Raw genomic sequence first — 24,268 nt, 5'->3', positions numbered from 1 at the left:
GATTAACAGGGACCAGTCACCGCTTCTACTGTTCAACCTGTGAGTCAGAGCGATGTCTGCCTGATCCTACCAGCAGTTCCTGGTGAGAAGTAAGTTATGAAAATGGAGTGTTTCCCCCTCAGTCATTGAAGTTTTTAGCTGTAGCTCTTCTCACTTCCAAACACCACGTTTGTGTTTCAAACACTACCCTTTTTGAGAAAAGCTTCTACTATTAGTTCCATTGAACTTAAAATTAGTTAAGGACCAAATACCACATTAGGTAAATAAGCATGTGATTCAAGAAACTGTCATACTTCAGGCACTAGCTCTTGACTAATTATTTTGGCCTCATTAGTTTTTTACCACTGTTCTTTAATTCCCCTTTTCTCTGTCTCCTCTCTCTGGGAGTCACCAGGCAGTACTCTGTAAGAAAATGCTGGGTGTTTCAACTGGGTATTAAGAAAAACAGTGCTGGAAACCCCAGATTTTTGTACGAAGTCTTCAAGTTAAGTTTATGTTTGTTCCCGTAAGAGAAAGATATATTTGGAAGGGCAGGAGTTAAGCAAGCTGAAGCTGGTTCATAACAGGTAGAAATCATGCCAATGGATGGGAAGGGCTGGGGGTAGGGCTGAACTTCCTGGAATGATTAATATTCGTTACTTAAAAATTGCTTTTATGGACTTTGGAAATAACCTATTGCTTTATTTACAATCTGATGCCAAGAGCGATAGAGCAGAAAATGTCGAGAGCACTCAAAGTACATTCATCCCAGTGAAGCCAGGCAACAAAATACCTATTCCACTCATCTCTATGCAAAAACAATTAATTCCTAGGTCAACCAATTGACCTAGCCTGTCTAAAATGCGGCAATTTTAAGCCTACAGCTCTGAAGGAGCAAGCAACATTGCCAAACCCATCTGAAACACCTTGGGCAGGGCACTGTTAGCAATGCACCAGCCCAGCTGGGGTTGAGGCCTCCGAGACCCATCCGCCCCTCCGAAAACTGACCAGAAGTACTCTGGAACCCCAGCCGCCATCCGGATGAGCGCCCGTGCTACCGGCACAAAGGGCAGCTTGGGCTCAATACTCTCTGTCAGCATTAGAACCCTTCAGGCTCCCCAGCCCCTGAGGCGAGACGCAGGCCGCGCACGGAAGCGGCCGCAGCCACCTCACACCTCTCCCGCCCCCAGCCAGCCACCGCCCCCGCTCCCGCTCTGCGCATGCGCGACGCGGCGCGCGCGCACGGAGCGGGTAGCACGCGTGCGGGGAGGCGGAGCCGTTTCCCCCCTTCCCGCGGGAGTTGGCGACTGGCTGCGCACGCGCCGTCCCCGCGCGTTCCCGGGAGAGGCCGGGGACACGCGCATGCGCAGGCGCGGCCGCTCCGTGCGGGCCCCGGGCTGTGAGCCTGCGTGGGTCCGCGCGCTGCGCGCAGTGCGCCTGCGCGGGGGGGCGACGGCGGGGGATTGTGGGATACTGCGGCCCAGGCAGGCTGGTGAGGCGGGCGGCGGTTTGTGCACGGCGGCGGCTGGGCCGGGCCGGGCCGGAGGCGGCAGGAGGAGGCGCAGCGAGGAGCTGCAGCGAGGAGCTGCTCGGGCCTAACGCGCTCTTCCTCTCCCCGATGTGCTTGTAGCAGCGGAGCGGGCGGCAGCGCAATGGCTTCAAGCAGCGGCACCGACGTGATCCAGGTCACCAACGTCTCCCCCAGCGCCAGCTCCGAGCAGATGCGCACGCTCTTCGGCTTCCTCGGAAAGATCGAGGAGCTGCGCCTCTTCCCTCCCGAGTGAGTGGCGCCCCTCTCCCTCCCCTCCCCCGCGAGGAGCGGGCCCCTTCCGCCGCCTCTCCGCGGCCCGGCCGCCGCCTCCGCCTTCCCCTCCCCTCCCCTCCCCTCCTCTCCTCTCCTCTCCTCTCCCCTCCCCTCCCCCAGCGCAGGCCAGCGGCCCGCCTCCTGCCTCCATGGCGGCCGGCAGCGGGCTCCCGCCGCGGCGAGACAGCCGGGCCTCGGGCTGCCCCCGCCCCCGGCTCGGCGCTGACTCGCGGAGGAGCTCGCCCGATCGTGAGGCGGCGAGTTCTCCGCTAGCCCACATCGGTCAGCACCGTGTGGCTGTGCTCGGGGGCATCTCAGTGAGTCGGGTCGGAGCGAGCTGCTTTCTATGCCTTTGCAGCCTTCTTTCTTCTCCGATAGAGTTGCTGTAAGAGTTTACGTGCTTATTACGATTGTAATTATTCACGTAATTATGTTACGCGCATATGTGGGGAAAAGACAGTAGTTCACGGCATGCAGTTCGTAACACGCAGGATTCCTCCTGTCAAATGCACATTTTTCTCTAGGGGCTCTTTATTCCAGGGCTGTCTAGCTGACCTCTGCTGTCTGGTTAACCTCCAGAACTGTAGGCAGTTTATGGATGGTTGGCCATAAAACTAAAATTTTGATATAATTATGTGTTCCTTGCAAAGAATTCTGTGCAAAATGGGCAGGTAATCACTAACATACAAATAATACACATTTATTATGTTAGTTAGGCCATAACATTGATTTTGGCCATGTCAGTTTGATTTGTTTTACAGAACCTAGTGTCATTATATGTTGATCTTTTGCATATGTATTATGTAAGTAAAAAGGTTTCTTTTTGCCATGATGAATGAGGATTGTTTGATTGGAGAAAAATCAAACAAGAACACAGTCAATTATTTTTAATACCCAAGACTACTTGGATTTTTTTATTTTAGAAAAAAATGCTATCACAAAGCATTCTTTTTTTCACCATTCAGTCTTCAATCCCTGCTAGCGAAAAAACAGGAAAATTCCCCCATCCTGCTAGCTGGTTATCTGTGCAAATTCAGAAACAGTATTTCTTGTGTTCTTGCAGTTTCTTACTTTGGGTTGGATTTTGGCAATTTCATGTTGGAAATTCAAGCGTAGAAGGAAATGGAATGTGTATGTCACTGAAATTGAGGGACAGTTCCAGACGTGAGAGTTGCGTTGTTAATAGCTGGGATAACTATACTTAAATGGCAGAACCATTAATGCTTGGCAGCCAGCAAAGTAACTCACATTTAAACAGATGCAGTTATTTGATGTGCTGCTCTGTATTTTAATATTTTGTCCAATTTTTGTGGAAGGTTGTTATAGGTGAATTCTGTTTCTGAAACTTTGTAGTTTTAGATACATATTAACTAATCTGTTAAGAGATTACTTTTGTGGTATCAGAACGAGGTGCTCTACAAAAGATCCCAAAATCCAAAGCCCAGCCCAGCAACTCTCCTTTTACCATACTCCAGACTGTATACATTATATATATATGTATATTATACATTCTTAATTTGGCTTCTTTGCACAAATGTGTGGTGAAATACTGGCCCCACAGGACCCTACTCAGTACAAGCATTGGATCTGTCTTGGGGTTGTGCGCTGGAGAGAAGTCTGTGGTGGATATGTTGTGGAGCTGGGCTATGGGAAGAGAAGACATGGCTGCAGGGAGATCTGTGTTGTACCCTTGTGTCTGTAATGTTTGATACTAGTAGATGCGAGTCTTTAGGGCATACTTACTGGTTCATATCCTGGCGTAGGTTTGTTTCTGCAAAAAGGCCGGGCTCCTGCATTTGACTGCTGACTTCTGCCTCCTTTGTTCTGGCACTGGTGTTCTTGTCACTTCAGCTGGGTCATTTTGTTGGTATAGAAAAATGCTGAGTTGACTGCCTTTACAGCTGCGTTGGTGAAGGCTACGTGCCGAGGGAGAAAAGGCAACAAGATGCAAATAACTCCAGTAACCCAGGTGCCAGGTATCTCAAATTGGATGACCAAAAATTACTTAAAACATTTGGCCTAAATTTCTTTTGTATTTCAAAGCCCTAAATGAAAGAGTAGGATGATACTTATTCATCTTGTAGGAATATTGTGGAGATTTCTTAGTATTTATGAAAAAGTTGTAACTATAGAAAAGCCACTGAAGAAGTTAATACGGAACAGGAAATATAGTGTAACTAAATAGGCCTTGTGCAGACGATGTAGAAAATACTGAATAGCTGTTGAAGTGAACATTATCATATATCTTCATTCTCGAATGTATGTCTTGGTGGGAAAAACAGCATTTTTGAAAACTGTATATAAAGGTTGTACAGTTGATACTAGACCAGGCACTTTTTTAGACTGGGTTAATTTTTAACTACTATTTTAAGGAGGTTTTGTGTCATTTCCTTTGTGTTGCTGTCCATACAGAGATGCTAAGGGCTCTGGCACCTCTAGACCCACTGCGGGTCTCAGCTGAGGTGCTCAGGGATCTGATCTCAGGATGCTTTAGAGTCTCCGATTTCATTTCATGCCAAAGAGGGGTGTATTTTCTAATAGTGGCAGGTTCTTTTATCTGTTTCTTCTAAAACCTTTTCTGTGCCTTCTCCTTTCCCTGTTCATGGTGTTCATCCATTTTTTGGAGGGTACAGGATATAAATTATAATCTGTAAATTCTCTCCATAATCTGAATCTCTTTATGTCCCAGATTATACCGGGATTCTTTCTTGCATACAGTATTTCTGAGTAACCAGTCCCATTTCCGTTGCTCTACCTCCTTATTTGATCTTTCTGTCAGTCACTCTGATTCTGCTGTTCCCTGTAGAAGTTCCTTATTCTCCCAGGCTTCCAGATCAGATACAACTTCCTGAGCTTCCCTGTGTTTGTTTCTCTTTCTCTCCCCTCATCCATCTCCTTATCCAGTTTATTTAATCAGCTGTTACACGTTTTATGTATACCTCAGCTTCATATTACATCTTTAATCTACAACCGGCTCTGTGACTTCTTCCATTTTTCTTCCCTAAACCCTTTCTTCCCTCCTTTTTCTGCTTTTCCTCAACTCCATTGCCTGGTTCTTGTCTTTAGTGTATTTCGTATAGCTTCATCCTCCATGGTAGGCAAAACTGAAAGTGGAGGGAATGGATTTCTGAGAGTGCTTTTTCTTTTGCGTTCCTTTCTTTTGCGTTCCTTTCTTTTGCGTTCCTTTCTTTTGCGTTCCTTTCTTTTGCGTTCCTTTCTTTTGCGTTCCTTTCTTTTGCGTTCCTTTCTTTTGCGTTCCTTTCTTTTGCGTTCCTTTCTTTTGCGTTCCTTTCTTTTGCGTTCCTTTCTTTTGCGTTCCTTTCTTTTGCGTTCCTTTCTTTTGCGTTCCTTTCTTTTGCGTTCCTTTCTTTTGCGTTCCTTTCTTTTGCGTTCCTTTCTTTTGCGTTCCTTTCTTTTGCGTTCCTTGTGTGTGTGTGTGTATATGCGCACACACACACACACATATATAAAAAAGCTGATTTCAGCATATTCTGTTTAGCGTATGAAAACTGCCTTTCCATCAAAACTTAAGTTTCTGCTCTGAAACTTGGACATAAAAGGTCTTATGCCACTGGTGTTTGATAGAAAAACCAATGTGGTCTCTGGTCTTGCTCTTTAGATATGAATGATCCAGTCAAATTTTTACGGACAGAGAATTTTACCAAGAAAAAAGCACATCTGATGGAAAATACAGTCTACAGAGTTAAAGCTTGATAAAATTAGGAGCATACTTAATAATAATTCCGTATGTTGGATGGCATAGTAATTGGCAAGATCTTTTGCCTTGTCTAATAACTGCTGCTGAAAGTTACACAAGAACTCAATATCAGAATACCGGCATTACTTGCAATTGCCACTGGTAGTTGGTTTGCTAAGAAAAGGATGACAACTTCTGTTTCCACGTGAAGCACGTGGGTTGGTTCGTTTTTGGGGGTTTTGTTTGTTTGGGTTTTTTTAGTTGTGGGTTTTTTTTTTTTAAACTCTGTTTCTTCCCACCCAATGAACATGATAATGTTGAAGAACATCTCTTGCATGAACAATCTATTCACTTCAGCCTGATTCTAGCTTGATTTTACATCAGTAATAATATCAGTAATAATGTTTATGTAAGTGGTAGAAATATCCTTTAAAAAAATCAGATTTAATATTTAAGATGCTGGTTGCAATATGAGGGAACTTCGGTGGAGCGAGTAGTTAGAGGTTATGATACGAAGGTTGGATTTCCCTGTATCTGCTGTATTTCCGAATCTACTGTACTTCAGAATGGGTACATTGTTCAGACATCAACCACAGTAAATCGTCATGTGTCTCAGCATTCATTGGCACGATGTCTGAGAAAGAATTACTACATTTTTCGATCTCTGGTGGATTAGAATAATGATGGCCTTTTTTTGGTAACTGTTGAGAACGTTCTGTTCTTGATGAATTTCGCTCAGCCACAGCTTGAATTTTAGTGTGACTGGAAATACATTTTTAAAAATGAAATATTAAATGTCAGGCTGCATAAGCATAGCCTTATGTATTTTCAGTTGTTTTTGTAGGTTCAGCTAGTTCTACAGTTTAGTACACAGTGGTACTCATGTATATAAACAGTATCTAGTTTGTTTCATGTTCCCATGTTATCACAGACATTTTAACAATGTTTGAAAATATTATACTGCATTTATGTAATAAATTGTTCAGTTTTTTTAGAACTTAGATTAGTATACCATTCAGGTATGCCATAACTCTTGGATTTACTTTAAAATTTTACTATTGTGATTTTGTTAAACACTGTTTCCTAATGCTTCTTTGGTTTTTATGTTTTTATGCAAATGGTTAAGAAAAAGGCACCATTTTGGCAAGCTACTGTGTATTCATAGATACAAAAGAGCTAATAGTTTCAATTTTCTATCTGTGCCATTTATTGCTACAATGTTACTTTCCAGTTTATTAAATCTGCAAGATGTTGGATGAAGTGGATGTTTCTAATTATAATACCTTAAAAGCTGCAATATACTGGCTCCAATCTAGTTTTTAACATCAGGTTAAATTTAAAGTACATTGAAGTGCGATCTGATAGATGTTTAGGGCAGTTCTTGAGTTTGTGTAAATTGCACGTTGGTCTGAGCCTATGCTCAGTGGTGGTGAAGGTTAGATATTTTTTGGCATTTGCACTAACAAAAATAGATCTTGGATGTCTTTCTTGTTGATGTTGAAGTCATTCTTCTTTCTCCTGAATTCTGACAACTCTCTCTGCGCTATCAGTGCGTAAAAACTTGATCAAAATTCTTCAACCCAGATAAAATTGTTTTGGCAGTGGGATATATTTTGAAGAGCTAGTCTTATAATTGTTTCTGGGAATCTAGTTAGTAAAGGTAGATCTTTGTCATGAAGAGTTAGTGAATATTTTTCAGAGCTACCTCTTTAGGCTAATTTGTACCTCTGATATTTGAGGGCAGAACCGAACAGCACATGTACCCTGGCCTTGTTTAGGAACTAGGGTTTTAGGACTTGCTACTACTCTCAGTACCTGCCCTGCACCTTCAAGAGGCAGCTTTTAACTCATCTGCTGCACAGTTGTGTCTGCATAACAATTTTTCTTGCTGTCTTTTAGTTCATATGTCTGATTAAAGCAAAATCTGCACCATTTTCAGGATATATGGACTTTTGGAACCCATTCTGAACCTTTATTGGGTTCATTCTGCCTCTGCTTTTTGGGGGTTTGGTTTTGTTTTGTTTCAGGGAAGGGGAGGGGGGAACAGTTGTATGGCCTACAATTCTTTCCTATTGTTGTAGGAAGTAGGTACTTCTGTTCTTTTCAAGTGACTCAAAACTTCTGCATTCTCTTGGATTTTCCATGTCTGGGATTTTTTATACAGCTTTGCTGACAGAAACCCATTTTGAGCTGTGGATTAGGTACAGACCTATCTTGGAAAGAGGTCTATGTTTACTGATGGGTTGTTTAGGAACTCTTCGCCCATTAGTGAGATTTCAACTGTAGTGTTGCCTACCTGAGCTTCTTGAATTTCTTTGTGTTTAGTTCTGTTACTGCTGAATGATAAACACATGTTTAGCAGTGTACATCCCTTCAGAATGAGCTTGGCAGTTTCTGTATGTGTGAGAAGCATCATGATGAAGTTTGGTATAGAAGCTTTTATGAAATTGTGTTGATAAGTAAAATCATAGTGGTCTTTTAATCATTACCCTCTTCGTTTCATAATTTACCTTAATAAGTAATTTGGGGCCTAAAGCAGAGAGCGTAAAACTACTGGTTTTGTTAACTTATGTGGTATACGTAGTAGGTAACTTATTATCTTTCTTGAGCAAAGTTTTTCTTTGTCTCCTTCCCTTCTCACAGACAGGTCATGAAAGTTAATTTGCATTTAGGTGACTGGTCATAGATACATTGTGCATAATAGAATTCATTGCAAATGAGGCAATAAAGCAATTTTGCAATTTTACAGTGAATTGGCTTCATTCAATGTAATTTCGTATCTGTGGTCATGCAAAATGATGTTTGATACAAAACCTGAAATTGTGTTCTTGCGTAAAGTACCTCATAGCCCTGTATGACTTCCTAGTTTGGTGGAAGTGGAGATACAATAGAAGTTACAAGTTTCATACTGTCAGAGTTGCTTCCATCTAAGTAATTTATTTCTTTCTTTTTCAGTGATTCTCCTTTGCCTGTTTCATCGCGTGTCTGTTTTGTAAAGTTCCATGATCCTGACTCGGCAGTTGTGGCCCAGCATCTGACAAACACTGTATTCGTTGACAGAGCGTTGATAGTCGTACCATATGCAGAAGGTTTGTGAATCGTTTAATGGCCTATGAAGCCACCGTATGATGGCATTTTATTCCAGTATAGTTCACAAAAATGAGGATTAGTAAAATGTCAAACATATAAGATATTAACATTTTGAAACCCTTGGTATATTGCCATTGGCCCATGGATTAAACTATTGACACTAAATGAAAGTGGAAAGTTTACCTCTTACTGATTTTGTGTGTCTTTAAGTTTAGAATATTAACGTTTTAGGCAGAATTATTTGCAAATTTTGCTCTTTATCAGTCTCAATGAGACATTTTCCTAAATAGACTTATGCAAACAGGTCAACATTTTAAGGAAATTTTGCCTTAATAATTAAGTGTTTGCCACTTTCACGTAGGCATAAATCTCTTCACGAGAATGGTTTCTCCCTCCCTGAGAGTGCGTGGGAGAGTAGATTAACATTTCTTTGAGATATGCTGCCGCTGCATTTAGTTGGGAACTTCCCTGAAAAGGCACTCACTCTCATTGTGAAGTCCAGTATACCAAGGGTTTGAATAATTATGGTTTAATTTGAAAGTGAGATCTTCCAAGAGGTGCCAAATGGGCACTGGTACTAGTTTTTTATTCCAAGTTTTCTTGTTCATCCTTGATATATTTTATAGAATTTCACTAAATAATAAACTCTTCTCTCTGTTATTTGTGTGTGTGATTTTTGTAGTGGAGAAGGCAAATGCAAAGCCCTTCCAGATGACTGAAAAACAGTGGGTCCTCTGCAGCTACAGGGGATTCTAGACATTAACTAAAGGCCAGCAAGCACTCAAGTCCCCAAGTGTTTTCCTGGTGTAACCACTTGTTAACTACATTTTCTCTTCTTCTTTTTATTTTTACATTTTAGGGTGTTACAGTAATTTGAAAGGCAATGAGCAGGGTTTTTGGAACTTACCTTAAAAACAAAGTGCTGAGAAGACACCTCTTCTTACAGAAGTCTTATTAAACTCTTCTAGACTTGCTTTAGAAGTAATTGATTTCCATTGTACTATTTCTTGATTTACTTCTGAAATAATGGATTTTCCCAGATTGCTTGAATTAAATAAAATCTCTGCAGATTAAGTCATACTACAGTAATAAATTTGGTACATGGCCTGGGTTCAGACCTATAATCAAGACATTGTAATGCTGTAGGCTGTCTTTTGAGGCCTGGGGAGCTGTCTTATCTTTGTATTCCTTAAACTTACAAGATATGAAAACTTAATTTCTGGAATGGAGGAATCTGCAGTGTGACCTTTGATTGAGACACGCTGCTTTTTGAGAGTACGGAACACGTTCTGAAATTGCCCTTGATTTACTGCTTCTGCTTTCACTAGTTTAGGTATAATAGCATAGTTGAAAGGCATCTTGTCCTCGTCTTTGTATTAAAGCATGATATAGCAACAGTCCATCTGACTTAGTACTGAAATATTCTCCAAGGCCCATGGTGAAGAATGTTAGTGTTTAACTTTTCCAATAAGGATAAAAACATTTTTCTCTTTGTCGGTCTGACTTTGTCCATTGTGCTTGATGGTGGATAAATCTGGCACATTGAGAAATCTGCCCAGTAGTTTTGGTTCAGATTGTGTAAAGAAAATAAAATTAATAAAGTAGAACATTTTAATGGGCCTGTTTAAATCAAGGAGTTCTTCATGGGCTGTTTCTTGTGGTGTTCTAGCGGTTCAGAATGTTGATGTTTTTGGCATAATGGTGTGGCATATCACAAGAGATATGTTCAGCCAATTAAGTTACGCCCCCAGGTTTTGTAATCATATGCTTTTGTCCCTGTACTGGAGTATAGTTTTTCCTGCAAATGCATACTGCCAGGGTCCCAATTCAACAAGCTATTTAAGCACGATACAGCAAGATTCTTAAAACTGTGGTGAAATTGCTCATGTGCTTAAAGCCAGGCGTATGCTTAACTACTGTGCTGAACTGGGCCCTTTTATCTTTTATTTTCTATTGTGATAATTCTGTATTAATATTGCCTGTCACTAAAGTAAATGTTTATTATCTGTTTAGTGCAATAATTATCCCCTATATCACAAGCGCACTCCAGTTTTAGCATACACAGACATTTTGGTGTTGGCTGTTGCTTTGTGTTATAGAACTATACACAAAGTCTACGGTAAGGTTTAGTATTTGTAATTTTCACTGTGATATTCCTAGATTTGGAAGGAACTCTAAGATTAAAGATGGCTGGGGGGGGTATTTAGGTTCTTTGGTTAATGTTTGTTTCTTTTGTCTGTTTCTTTTTCTTTCATTTCTACACATTCATGCAGTATTTCATGGTTCTAACAAAGCAGCAGTAAAAAAAACTCTTGAAGCATGAAAATTAACTGGTGAGGGGCCTCATTGCTTTTTTTTTAAAATTGTAGTTTATTTATTTCTAAATACTTTTTTAAAAACAATTAGAGGATCAGATGCATGATTTTTTTTAATGGATGCAGATCTTCTATGAGGTGTCTCAAGATAAGTCTGAGGATTTGTATTTAGATGCCAGAAATGTTGTAGTTGCACTAATTTGAAATGTTTAGATATAATTTATAAATATCCTCTGAGACATAATTTTGCATGCAAAATTACCCCATAATCTCTCTGTAGGTATGTTAATATATTTATGCATTAATGCCCTTTATCTAAATGACCTTTTTCCCCCCTCTCCCTCCATAACTTTTGGTATCTAAATTGATGACAGCTCAATGACACAAGCAAGATAACAGTGCTGTGTATTATACATTTGTTTATATTATCGGCACTTCTCAGTATAGGTGGAAGGAACCATTACCTTTATTTAACAGTGGTTTTTCTTTTTTGTTGTTGTGTTTTACAGTTCTTTTCCCTGGTTCAGCCTGAACTATATACCAGGCCCTGCTGAAAATACCACCCAACAGTTTTCTTCTGCAGCTTATCCAGTTTCTCTTAAGTGCCCTGTACATATTGTATGTTTTATGATGAGATGCAGTTTCTTAATATGTATTACAGAAACACTACTGGTATTTGCAAATATATAGTAAAATTGTTTTATTGAACTCTCATTTTGGGGGCTTGGGCACATTAACAAATTAATCCATCTGTATAGGGCTTTTGCTGTTGGATAGAATAAAAATACTTACATAATTACTTGTTCCATAGTAGGACCCTTAAAATTATATATGCAGAGCAGGCAGTAAAATAAGACACTTGTCTTAGTTGGCTGCAAGATTTTGGGCCAGAAGTTTCTTCTGAAATGGCAGTATGTAGCAGCATTCTTGGTACAATAAGCATGGCACATATTGGAACAAATGCATTTTACTGCACAGGTAAGGAATGTGCCACAATATACTGTATGTATGCACCCATCCAGCCACAGACACACATACACAGCGTGTATTTGAAGATCTGCAGAGACTTTCATTTTCATTTGACAAGTCAGCAAAAGCCCTACGCTTGATTCAGCAAAAAATATTTCCATACCTTCTCTTAAGTTTTACAAAATTTATATGGTAGGTGTAAAAGAAAACATAGTGAACTGTACCATATTATTAACCCCTAAATCAAACTTTTTTTGTCTTGTGTATCTTGATTTTTCTGTGTGCTTTATAGTGAAGCAGCCGACACGAGTCGTTGTTCATAAAACAGCTTTTGAAAGTTGAGAGCACACCCCTGGAGAACCGACTGTGCTTGCTTACGTTTGGTTCATGACTTAAAAATCGAGTACAGGTGATGAAATCTTGGCAGTGTTAACAAAAAAGTAGTGTGTATTGTGCTATTTTTTTGCTCTAGAAACTTAACCATTTGTAGAGAAAAAGGAACAGTCAAATTTTCACACATTGAAGTTTCATTCTGACAAAAAAATTAATGATAAATATTAATAGACATCAAGCTTTGTATTTTAGCCAACATAAGTACTTTCAACAAACTCAGGTGGTGTATCAGGGAGACATTTTCTGGGTGTATTTGTGTATTTTCTGCCTTTGAAATGGAATGCATTCTAATGCAAGGCTATTTCTCTGCAGGAGTTATTCCTGATGAGACTAAGGCTTTGTCTCTCTTGGCACCAGCTAATGCTGTGGCAGGTCTGCTGCCTGGAGGTGGACTCCTGCCTACTCCCAACCCACTTTCTCAGGTAGGCTTTCCAGTTAGACTGAAGTAAAGGGAAACGGTTAGATGTATTCTGTTAGATTCTAACTTGCTTTCTGTTGGTTTTTTTCAGGACAAATAGACTGATGTGCTAATGCTGATTCCTAGAATGTTTTAGTTTATATACCTTGATGGATTGTTACAGCTATCTGATATGAATTGTTGCAAAACGATGATAAGTTGCTAGATGGGATACTTGTATTTCCCAAGTATGATGCTTCTGGTATCTCAGGGGCCCTGTGTTTCTCTCTCTCTCTCTCTCATCCCTCTTTTATCCATTGTACACTTACAGACAGATCTGACAAGCAGTAGAGATCTCGTAGATTTTAAATTCGTGAAGTTCAAGGAGTTGACATGCTGTGGAGATAACTTCTGTTAATACTCCAATTTAGGGGAAAAAATTGTAGCCTGTATTTGCTCATTATCTAAATACACAAGAATTCTTGTGGAAGATGAACAGTAAGAATTAATACATTGTGGAAAAAGTTTCAGTCAAAGCACATATCTTATTAGAGAACAGAGAATCAAAGTACAAGAGGCAAATTAATAAGAATAAAGCTTCATTAATTCTGCAGTTCTCAAATCTGCTTCTTCAGCTTGTGCTTAGCTCTTCTTTGTGTAGCTTCTGTTAGATTTCTGATTGCATGAAAGATATACTTGCCATTGAGTTATTCAGAAGGTCTCTTTAACCATATGTAGAGGGAAAAGTCTAATGTTTAACTTTGAAACTCGAGGAAAGGGATGGAAGAAACAAATACCGTCTTAAAAGATTTCTTTCACCAAAAATTGTATGTATATAAATTCCTGAAAATGGTGGTGAACCACCTTAATTTTAGTTCTGTCACTCTGAATCCCAGCCTACTCCAGTCCACTTAATGGTAGAATTTATTTAACACATCCATTTTATGGAAAATTGTGGTGGATGGTCATTTTTTTCAAACCCATCTTGAAAGCTTGTTATGTAGCTCCTTTTGGCTTATTGGGAGTTGGGCATCTAACTCAGTAAAAACGAATTAGAGCTGTAGTTTATGTTCACGAAATCAGTGTGTGGGAATGTGGCTTTTTCTTTTGAGACTGCAGGAAGAAGTCTGTACAGTTTTAAGAGATCAGCTAACTGAAAAACTCATTGTCAAAAAGTGGAAGGTTCTGACATGCTCTTGCTGCTGCTTTTATGCTGGCTCTGGAGCTCATCAGATCTTTTTGTGAACTATTGTGTTAGCTTGATGCAGACAGCACAAAAATAAGTTCTCTGATGGCTCAGTGGGTTGAATTGCTTGACAAATGAGTCTCAAGTGCCAGAGCAGTCAGAAAGGAGGCAGTGAGAAGGAAGGAAGGGAGAGCAAGACCTCATAGCAACAGCACAGTGTTTGATTAACATAAGATCACGTGGCTTTTAGCACAGTGTGTTGTTTTGTTTCAGTGTGTGTTTTGATCATCTCACTTTAAATGGCCAAAAAACAAGGTTCTTTTTTGAGGCTTCTAGATTAATTTAAGGAATTCAGACCTATACAGTCATCCTACTTATTCTTCCAGTAGCTTTTCAACCCGTTTGCCAGTTTTAACCAAATCTGAGAAATTTGCAGAGATGTAATAATATTATATTGTCTTTTAACACAAAACATGTTAATTTCAATCCTAAATTGATTTAGATATGCAGTAGTTGGCTCAGAAACTTATAATGGATTTTCATTTTAACACTGGAAAAGAATTTAATTTTAAACTATTTCTTGAAGGTAGTGGAATGCTTTACTTTTTTACTTCCCCCACCCCCCTCCCCCTTTGGGATGCAGGGGAAATGGAATTTCATTTTAGAATATTTATAGGAAAAAAATCTTTCATATACTAAGCTTTGGAATACCTGAATAAGGAAAACTGAAATACTCTCACTGACCTCAGTATACTGTTTCCTGTGGCTAGAAGCCTAAGTAAAACCCAGTTCAAGTTTCCACGTGTCTAATGCTTGGGAATCTTGATCTAACAGCTTTTTATCAATTGCATATGGCTTTGTCTAATTGCTGTCTTTGTTACAGATTGGTGCTGTTCCTTTAGCTGCTTTAGGAGCTCCTGCTCTTGATCCTGCCCTAGCTGCTCTTGGGCTTCCTGGAGCAAACTTAAACTCTCAGGTATGTCACACATTCTAAAATTTTCTTTATTGTCCCTAGCACATACTTAGTTTGACTAGCATACGTGATGCTCTTAGTGTTCACCAGTATATTAAATAACAAGCTGAAGTTCTGGAAATACTATACTTAGGTTTGAAGAAGTGTTACAAAATATTACTTTTTATTAAAGGCTTGGCTCAGCGTAGTCTGCACAGGCTGCTGGTTCTTTAAACTTCTTGGAATTGTTACAGAATGCAGTCTTTGTTTCTTGGCATAGCAGGTTTATATATGAACACTTTTCTTTTGCTACCCTCTTTTCTGTTTTAAAAGTAATTTTGATTTATATCAGTTTAACAGCCACTGTCTGAAAAATCCAGTGATAGTTTTTTCTGAGCACCTGTTTGGAATAAATAGTATCTGTAGGAGTATCGAATTAAATGCCGGAAGAACCTAAAAAATAATTTGGGACTAATAATGAAATATTTCAAATATGTGTCATTATCAAGCTATGAACCTGTCTTGTACTTACAGTAAAACAAAAAATTGCTTGACTTTTTAATTTTGTAGGTGTGGAAAATACTGAGGAGACTTTGTTATACTGTAGTCTTTTTAAAACTGAATAAAAAAAGACTCTTAAGTACTAAGTAATAGTGAGTTGAATATTGAGTTAATATTTAAGATATAAGAACCAAATACTGTACAGAGAACATTTTACAGATACAAGTAGTAATAATTTAATGCATTGCTAAGAAATCCATTATTTAGCATTCTCTTTATGCATGCCATATGTAGTAACAAACAAATAATGGTGATAATGAAATAAGAAATGAAAAAAAAAAAGTATTCTAAATGCATATTAGAAAAATATAAATTTGGTATGATGGATTGTTTCCTTTGTCCGTTAAGCCAGCTGATTGTAACAAACTGTTTGGGTTCAGCACATGGCTCCCTCTGTATAAAGAAAATTAGTGGGGACTAAATATTTTGTTGTTAATACACCACTGGTACAGGAAGTGACCAATTGCAATAATACCTGGATTTTCCTAAGAGCTGTGAAATAGATTTTTTTTTTTTGTGGAATTTTTAGAGTAAAGAAGCTTTTGCTTATTGTTCATAAATTGACATTGAGGACTACCCATGGACAGGCAACTTAGTTCTCTAATGAGATCTCTATTTTCTTGAAGTAACAGAGAAATAACCTGTAAAAACCAAAAGTGTATTTTTATTCTAAAGTGCTTCGATTCTGTCCAGGAAGGGGCCTGTGTTTGGCCGCTGTGGGGGGGAAAAAGTACCTAAGCACCACTGAAATGTGATGTTTACACCCTCACCACCATCCACAAGTTTTAAAACAGACCAATATGCCTTTTCATCTGTAACTTGTTTGGGGTGTGTTTTGTTTTGGTTTTTTCATCTGTAGAGCCTGTTTGCTTTAGCCATTGGGTACATTCAAGGAAGATAATCTTCTTAAGCATACACATCTTCCAATGTGGTTTTAACTTTTTTTTTTTCCCCCCCCTCACAGTCTCTTGCAGCAGATCAACTACTAAAACTTATGAGCACAGTGGATCCAAAGTAAGCATCAGTGTTTACAAATATTTGTATTGCAATACACTTGATCTTGGGAATATCTGTTGTGATTCAGTATCCAATCTTTGTCCTGCTGGATCTAATTAAGGTTGGAGAAAACTAGTGTCTTGGGGACCTTGTGCAGACCCTCTTTTGCGTGCTAGAGAGAAAAAAAGGGAAGAAATTAAGATTATTCAGCCTTTCATCTACAGAACACCACCAATTAATCTCTGGGATTTCATTTTGCTAGAGACAGAAATTCTGGTTTTCGTATGTCATTTTTGTCACTTCTGTGTCCGTAATGTAAAGGTGCGGCTAGCACCTTATGTCCTGCAAGGATGAAATGAAAGGGCTATGGTTGAGAATGAGCTGAGACCAGCAACTGTTGTAAAAGACAATAATAAAAGAGTCTATGTATGTTACAGCTGTTGGAAGATAACAAAAGACAGCATGTCTTATTACTTGGTAGAAAAAGGGTGCAAATAACAGTAAGCACAAGTATTTGCTGATTTTCATTTCAGTATTCAGAAAAAGGATAATTTTATTCAAAATAGTATGGCATGGGGACAAAGAAGTAGGGAAGGATTGCAGCACTTAATGTATTAATGTGCTGTTAAGCTATTGATAGCATTGCAATAGGATGATAAACACATATGCCATTGAAAAAAAGCTATTAGACAGATTAGTAGATGAAAAGTGTTCTAAATGCAAAGAAACCACATCTGCCTCAGAAAGCCCTTGTACTGCAAATTGCAGGAAGCTTTGGGGAGAATTCTTTCAACTCTCAGCTTTGGGAAGGCATATCAACGTATGCTTGCCCTGCTGTTGTATTAGCTAAATAGACTACTTCTATCCCTGTTTGGCTGTTCCAGTGTTTTTAAATTGTCAGAGCCATCTGATCTATACCAGGGGATAAAGCTAGCTATGTGATCTATCTTTGTTTTTAATACTGTTCTGGCATATTATTCTCTATTTTAAATTGACATTTCTGTAAGCAGGGAATGCATAACTGATTGAACAAAATAGTTACCCAAGATAATGGATTAGATAAACATCAGTCAGGTATATTGGGTATACCTGGTTGGCTTCAAAGCCACCTTGTAGAACACATCTTCTGAACTTTAAATCTCATCACTGTTTGTAGGCTTCTCAGTATGGCTTATAAAAATGGAAACTGACTTCCTACTGTGTAATATACTGTTTCCTGTGGAGTTGCTCTTTTCAGGTGATGAGAATTGAAATTGTGTTGTACAAAAATGTTCTGAAAAGTGTCATTAGAAACATATCTGTGCAAGACAATACAAACTTTCCTGCTATTTACAGTTTTCTGGAATTCTAAGAGCCGTATGTGCTAGTATCTTGTGCCACTGTTTTCAGCACACATATCACATCTTAGACTTACTACTCTGTTATCTGAACAGTGACAAAACGCAGGCAGATTCCGATTCACTTAGATCAGTCACTTTGAATAGGCTGCAAACTGACAATGGAGGCATGTATTTCTTGGATTCATCAATACTGAATTTCTAAAATTCTTTTTTGTTTACCAGGTTGAACCATGTAGCTGCAGGTCTTGTTTCACCAAGTCTGAAATCAGATACCTCCAGTAAAGAAATAGAAGAAGCTATGAAAAGAGTACGAGAAGCACAGTCATTAATTTCTGCTGCTATAGAGCCAGGTAATTTTAAATCGTAGAATACCTCATTCAATTCAAGATGGAGTTTTGACATGGTATATGATAAAAGCTAACTGTCTGCAAAATGTTGGCTTAATGCTTTCATGTTCTGTAGTGACTTAATTTATAGTTGACAGGTTTTTAGTTGTCCTACAGTGTGAATGATTCGTGTGTCCTGCAGAACAATGCAGGGAATTAATCATCTGTTGTTTTTCCCAAAATTCACTTGATATGAAGATGGCAAAATGCTTGAGCTTCCCCTGATTGAAGTTCATACTGCCATCTCTGAGTTTTCACTGGAAACAGCAAGTGGCTTAACCACTTGACATCCTAGTGATGTTTGTTCTTGGGGATGATTTCCTTTCTTTTAATTCCTTAGTCTGTAAATAATTCTTTTTTTTGTAGCTTATTTCAGTAGATTTTATTTTAGGACAAGGTGCAGCAGTTCGTCCACAAATGTCAGATCCACCAAATCTGAGAAGCAGTAACTTGGAACACTGAAAATACAGTTTGCAGCCTCCTGATCATTTTCAGGAAAGGATAGAACTCCTGTTCTTTTATTATACCAGAAAAATGCGCTCAAGTTTTGCTTGAGGCTTTTTGTGGGAAATTCAAAACAATAATTTGAGAGATTGTTTAGCCCTTCACAAAATGGCAGATTCTGAGATTTTAACAAGACTTTCCATTGCCCTGCAGCTGTCATCTTTTAACTGACTTAAATTAAACATTTTCTGAATTTTGATTTCTTCAGTTTTGCATAAAGCTTTGTTGGTTTTATGTCACATACATGTCTTTGTCACGTGTTCATTGTTTGTGTCATCTTTTGAGGAAAAGGATAGATAAGCCTAAATTTCAAATGTCAAAATATTCCTTATGTTTTCTTTATCTTATTTATATCTGTAGTGTGGAGCTCAACTTCCTTTCCAATGTAAAATCTTTTGAATACTAAAATAACATTGGGGTTTTTACTATGCTTTTCCTTTTTAACACCAGACAAAAAAGATGAAAAACGAAGGCATTCGAGGTCAAGGTCACGCTCAAGGAGGAGGAGGACACCTTCTTCATCTAGACACAGGTAGTTAGCTTATTTGCTTTAAAAAAACCCAAACACATAGCTGAAACAATTCTTTCAAAAATACTTCTTGGAAGTGATGCTTCACTTGTGGAGGCTGACAAATGGAAGAATGCAAATGGGTCTGAAGAAAGCTGAGGCTGTGATTTTAGCTAGACTGTAGCGTGAGATGGAGGCCTACCTCTGGTTCTGTAGAAAGGGCGGGAGAGAGATGATAGCAAAAAATACCTCAAAAATACCTTAAACTACTGCAGAAAGAACTTCAGGACCCCTAGTCCTAGCAGTGTTTGGACTCTGATTTTATTTAACAATAAGTTGTTTCTTGTATCAGATAAGAAACACCTTAGCACAGAGCCTTGGTTTTACACAGCCCTCACTGCTATGAACACCTAAGCTGTTGTAGGCTGTCCATTTTAGAATAGTTCCTTAAATCTCTGTTCTTTCTTCAGTCTTTTTCCAGTGTGCTCGTGTGGTAATTACAGTTTGTCTTAAAACCAAGTACTAGGAGACTTCTCTTGAGCATTGTTATTTATGTACATAAATGTTTACCTGTTGGGCTGTTTGTTTCTAGTATGTGCAGCAAATTCAGCTTAGTGGAAGTATCTGGGACAAAAGTTTTTCCAGTGTTTTCTAGGTTATGAGTTACTTGGAGATCAGGTCTGTTCAGGTATCCTGACTAGAGATCGTAATATTGTCCTACCCAAACAGAAAGACATATGGCTTATTTATGCTGTTGGCTTGTCAATTCCAATTAGACAGTGCATGCCAGTGGTCTGTGCAAAGCCATTTTAACTGTGGCCTTCCCATTTGTGCTTTTTTGCTATTTTCATATTGAGTAATTGGCTTGTATTTGGTTTAGTGTTTTAAAAACTTCTTCACATTTCAACATGACTTACCAGTTTTCCTCTACGATAGGACTGATATTTTCTTACAAGGAGAGTAATAAGAAAGCTGATTGAAGCATCATTGTTCTTTGACATTTAGCATTTGTGCACTTCCTTTTTCCATTTCCTTGGTGGACTCAGTGGACTCAGCAACTCCTTTGCTGTTTTCTGTATTCTTTTTTCTGTTTTCTGTATCATTGTGCGTTACAATACTGTTAGCGCTGAGCAGATGGATTCTGAATGGTCTATCAAAATTTCATATACTTAACTCCCATGTACAATGTGTTACTGGTAGACGGTCAAGAAGTCGATCAAGGAGAAGGTCCCATTCAAAATCAAGAAGCAGGAGGCGATCTAAAAGTCCAAGGCGAAGAAGATCTCATTCCAGAGAGAGAAGCAGAAGGTCTAGGAGCACGTCCAAAACCAGGTAATTGCTTCAGTAAACCTGTTCTATTTGCTAGAAATTAAATTATTAAATTTTGGTGCTTAATTAAAAAAAAACCAACCAAAACCACAAACAAACAAAAAACCTAGGGTAGAATGAACTAGTGGCTCTTTTTAAAGTCACAGTCTCTTGTAACGTCTTACAGAATTATATTACACTTGCCCTATGCGTGTGCAGTTAGTTACATAAAAACATGTGACATGCTTTTCCTAAGAGTCAACAGATGCAGCAGGCATTAGCTGAATCACTCAGTAGCTGTCTTTGGAAAGCAGGAAATGTGAGCATCTAGACTTGCAGATTTTGTGCTGCTCGTACACAGAAGCTATAAAAGAGCTGTTCTTTTATTTTGCTGTAGATAATTGTAATCTTTGTTTCCATTAATATAATGTGCCTGGCCCCAGAAATACTAAACAGTATATGGTATCCAATGTAGTTATCATGTCTTCGTTCGTTTTCCTACATAGCAAAAGTAGTGAATGCTACTTGAATTGTTTGAAAATGACTTAAACTTAAAATCTGTATTTTACTAAAAGGGATAAAAAGAAGGAAGAGAAAGAAAAGAAACGTTCTAAAACTCCCCCCAAAAGCTACAGCACAACTAGACGATCAAGAAGCACAAGCAGGTACAGTCACATGAAAGTTTTCCTCGGTCTCTATTTCCAGCACGCTCTATCCACTTTAATAGAAAGAACATTCTTGTATGTAATAGGATGATGATTCTATTGTGGATATATTGGGTACATGCACAAATGCATGTATACTCCTTCTACCTATGTCTGTAAGATGCTTTATTTTTTTCCCTGATACTGTAATTTTCTGGAGGTATTGTTTGGGCTTAGAATAGTTTCTACTTGCTCTATATCAAAGAGAGTATGATGCTTTGAGGTCACTGTTAAACACTGTCCTGATTTATGGAATAAATACATGCAAAATGCTTGCCATTCTTTTTTAGAAAACTTCCAAAATTAACTTGCAATATTAACAAGAACAAACTGGTTTATTCCTATTTGCAAAAAGAGTCAGTATCCCTAATACAGTCTAAGCTAGCAACTTGTTCATGAAGGTGGAGGTAGAGCAGGAAACAACTTACTCTGCTGATCAGCAACTGTGTGGGCTTTGCAGTACTGCTAATAGTAAATATCTGGTTTGAGTTATACATATTTACTACCTTTTGAGCAGTGCTGGTTTTGGAGCCAGAGATGTATTTGTAGCTTTTAAAAAAAAAAAAAAAAAAAAAAAGCATTGATCTCTTTCCTGCAGAGAAAGACGACGTAGAAGAAGCAGGAGTGGAACACGGTCACCTAAGAAACCCAGGTCTCCTAAAAGGAAAATGTCCCGGTCCCCATCTCCAAGAAGGTCAGTATGCCTCTTGGCTAAAAAAAAAAAAAAAAAAGTGTCTGGGTGGAAAATGCCCAAGATGTGAGCTATAGCAAAGATCACAGGGGGTTGTTTTGAAGATGGCGTGTGTTTGGCTTGTTCCTTATACCTAGCCCGAAGGTTGACTTCTTGAGCGAGAGAGTGCATCTCTGCTGCCTGCTACGGCTTTTATCATAATTTAATCGGCTTTAAGCATAGAGCTTCTCTGTTAGTGCCCAAGAACTCCAAACGTGAGGTATTCCACGGGTGAGGAGTAGGAAATACCCAGAGTTCCCGTCCGGTTTGGCTCTGTACAATAGGAGTCAACTGACTTTTGGGTGGGCCTGGGCATTTTGTGATCCTCTCTCCCTAAATGGGGAACTTGAGCCGCTCCTTCATAAAATGCTATAGTGTTGCTATTCCTAACAGGGCATTTCTTAGACTTCGCTTTGTGGTGGTTGTGTTCGATTGAGAGCTAAGAAATCGGATGTTTGGTTATTTTCTGAAAGTGTGTGTTTTAGTTGCACATTGCTATTTCTCCTGTTAGATTTGTAATGAACTATGGGTAGCAGTCTGGACGTGGTCTGTGTTCTAGTTATGGAATGGTGTGATTGTGTTTTTCATTCTTCTACATACTTTTTCATTGTAGACATAAAAAGGAAAAAAAGAAGGATAAAGACAAGGAGAGAAGTAGAGATGAGAGGGAGCGGTCAACAAGCAAGAAAAAAAAAAGCAAAGACAAAGAGAAGGATCGAGAACGAAAATCCGAGAGTGATAAAGATGTGAAAGTATGTTTAAAAACCTGTTTAACTGCACTGCCTGTACTGTAGTGTTAACCTTCAACCAACAGGGGCTTTGAAAGCAAGTTTTACTTTTTTTTTTTATCTCGGCAAAGCAGGTCACAAGGGATTATGACGAAGAAGAACAAGGATATGACAGCGAGAAGGAGAAAAAGGAAGAAAAGAAAATGGCAGATTCTTCCTCCCCTAAAGTAAAGGAGTCTGCTGCCGATAAAGGAAGTGGAGATTCAGCAAGGGAATCCAAAGTAAATGGGGATGATCATCATGAAGAGGACATGGATATGAGTGACTGAATTTTGCCTTTGCAGTGAACGCAGCTGCAGACGTGCATCAGTGTCATTCCTGTGTGATTCTTTTATGCTGTACTTGTTAATCCTAAATCTAGATGTATACAGCTCTAAGCTATACATGGTTTGTAAATCTCCTGATACTAACTCACATCAAAAGCTTTATAGAAAGGTAACCATTCTTGTTACGGCCGAAAGGGATTGCGTAGCCAAGCAATTTTTACTAACTTGGTGATGCTTCAAGCAAAAGTAAAAAGCTGCATGCATCTACAGCAGGCATGGACTGTTTGTTGTATGATCTCCTTTAGTAAATCAGCTCACTTATGATAGTGTTTCTAGAATTTGATTCATTGCAGTAATAGAGCAGTATAGGGAATGCACTGACTGCATGTTGATTGTGGCAGAAACATCCTAAATGTTCTAAAGTCCTACAACATACGGTGGATCTACTTAAGGGTCTTAAGTGTGACTACACAAAAAAAATTGACAGTACATCTGAAAATAAGCATTCTGATATAGGTAGTTTTTTGGTTTTGTTTTTTTTAAGCCATGTGGCTGGGGTTGTTTTGTTTTGTTTTGTTTTTCCCAGTGGGTTTTGTTTGGCTTTGACAAAGTTAAAATGCACTAACCTTTTTGAGGGCTTTTTTTAATCTGTCAGTTCAAATCCATCTCAGGCGAGTTGTAATGGTTCTTAACTTTTCTTCTTGAGCCTTGGGAAGTGAAAATCTCTGCTTGATCGGTGCCCAGTGATTAAAGGTTGATTCATGCAGTTTTCATAATCCAGGTCGTTTTATTTGTTTAATGAGCTAAACACATTGCAAAAAGGTAGTGCATTTTAAAATTGACCTTTGTATGCTTTTAAAAGCAAGTCTACTTGATAATGTACTTTTTACTTGATCTCAAGTTGTATAAACTAATAAATTTGTGTTTACTGTCACTGCAGTAGTAATCTTATGCACACAGTGATTCCATGTTATATGCAAAGTAGTTAGGCAAGCTGTTTTCTTAGTTACAGAAGTTCAAGAGCTTTTACTTTTGTGCAGGTAAAAAGGCAAAAGTAGGCTACAGTCTGTGCCATGTTGATGTACAGTTTCTGAAATTGTTTTACAAAACTTTGATAATAAAACCCTTAAACTTATACTCATGTTCCTATAAAACTCTGCTGGTATTTATTTACACCACTGAATGTATGAAACTTTACCTCATTCATTTAGAGTATACATTTTTCTTCATCTACCTATTTTAAAAAGACCGTAACAACTCCATCTCTTCAAAAACTGTAAGTGCAGTGACAAAGCTGATAAGCCTGCCATTTTAGCTCTAGTTAAGTATGTTACACTAAAGAAAGAATTATTTTACTTTTTGGGGGAATGAAGGGAATGGGCTTAAATGGGAAGC

The 24,268-nt window shown here is 38.7% G+C and overlaps 1 protein-coding gene across 2 annotated transcripts; it reads left to right on the top strand.

Annotated features, from left to right (window-relative positions):
- The first annotated feature begins 1,495 nt into the window (after nucleotides 1-1,495).
- SRSF11 (serine and arginine rich splicing factor 11) lies at nucleotides 1,496-24,008 on the top strand. 2 transcript variants are annotated; one of them, XM_076339945.1, is made up of 12 exons: nucleotides 1,496-1,759; nucleotides 8,436-8,569; nucleotides 12,560-12,669; nucleotides 14,714-14,806; nucleotides 16,308-16,357; nucleotides 17,902-18,029; nucleotides 19,020-19,101; nucleotides 20,278-20,409; nucleotides 20,961-21,050; nucleotides 21,688-21,783; nucleotides 22,433-22,571; nucleotides 22,682-24,008. In XM_076339945.1, exons 1-12 carry the CDS (start codon nucleotides 1,632-1,634, stop codon nucleotides 22,874-22,876), a joined length of 1,377 nt encoding a protein of 458 aa, XP_076196060.1. In that variant the 5' UTR covers nucleotides 1,496-1,631; the 3' UTR covers nucleotides 22,877-24,008. The 2 variants fall into 2 exon arrangements, with proteins under 2 accessions (XP_076196060.1, XP_076196059.1); XM_076339944.1 differs by having other exon boundaries at nucleotides 1,610-1,759; nucleotides 22,679-24,008.
- The last annotated feature ends 260 nt before the right edge of the window (nucleotides 24,009-24,268 follow it).

The sequence above is a fragment of the Aptenodytes patagonicus genome, chromosome 5 (assembly GCF_965638725.1).
Source record: "Aptenodytes patagonicus chromosome 5, bAptPat1.pri.cur, whole genome shotgun sequence".
Lineage (NCBI taxonomy): Eukaryota > Metazoa > Chordata > Aves > Sphenisciformes > Spheniscidae > Aptenodytes > Aptenodytes patagonicus.
The sequence above is the reverse complement of the archived record's forward strand: the minus strand, read 5'-3'. Positions and strand labels throughout refer to the sequence as shown.

Coding starts and splice junctions, on each gene's coding strand:
- SRSF11 (XM_076339944.1), top strand. CDS start 1,632: ATGGCTTCAAGCAGCGGCACCGACGTGATCCAGGTCACCAACGTCTCC. Junction 18,030..19,019: donor TTCTGCTGCTATAGAGCCAG/GTAATTTTAAAT, acceptor TTTTAACACCAG/ACAAAAAAGATGAAAAACGA. Junction 22,572..22,678: donor AGAGTGATAAAGATGTGAAA/GTATGTTTAAAA, acceptor ATCTCGGCAAAG/CAGGTCACAAGGGATTATGA.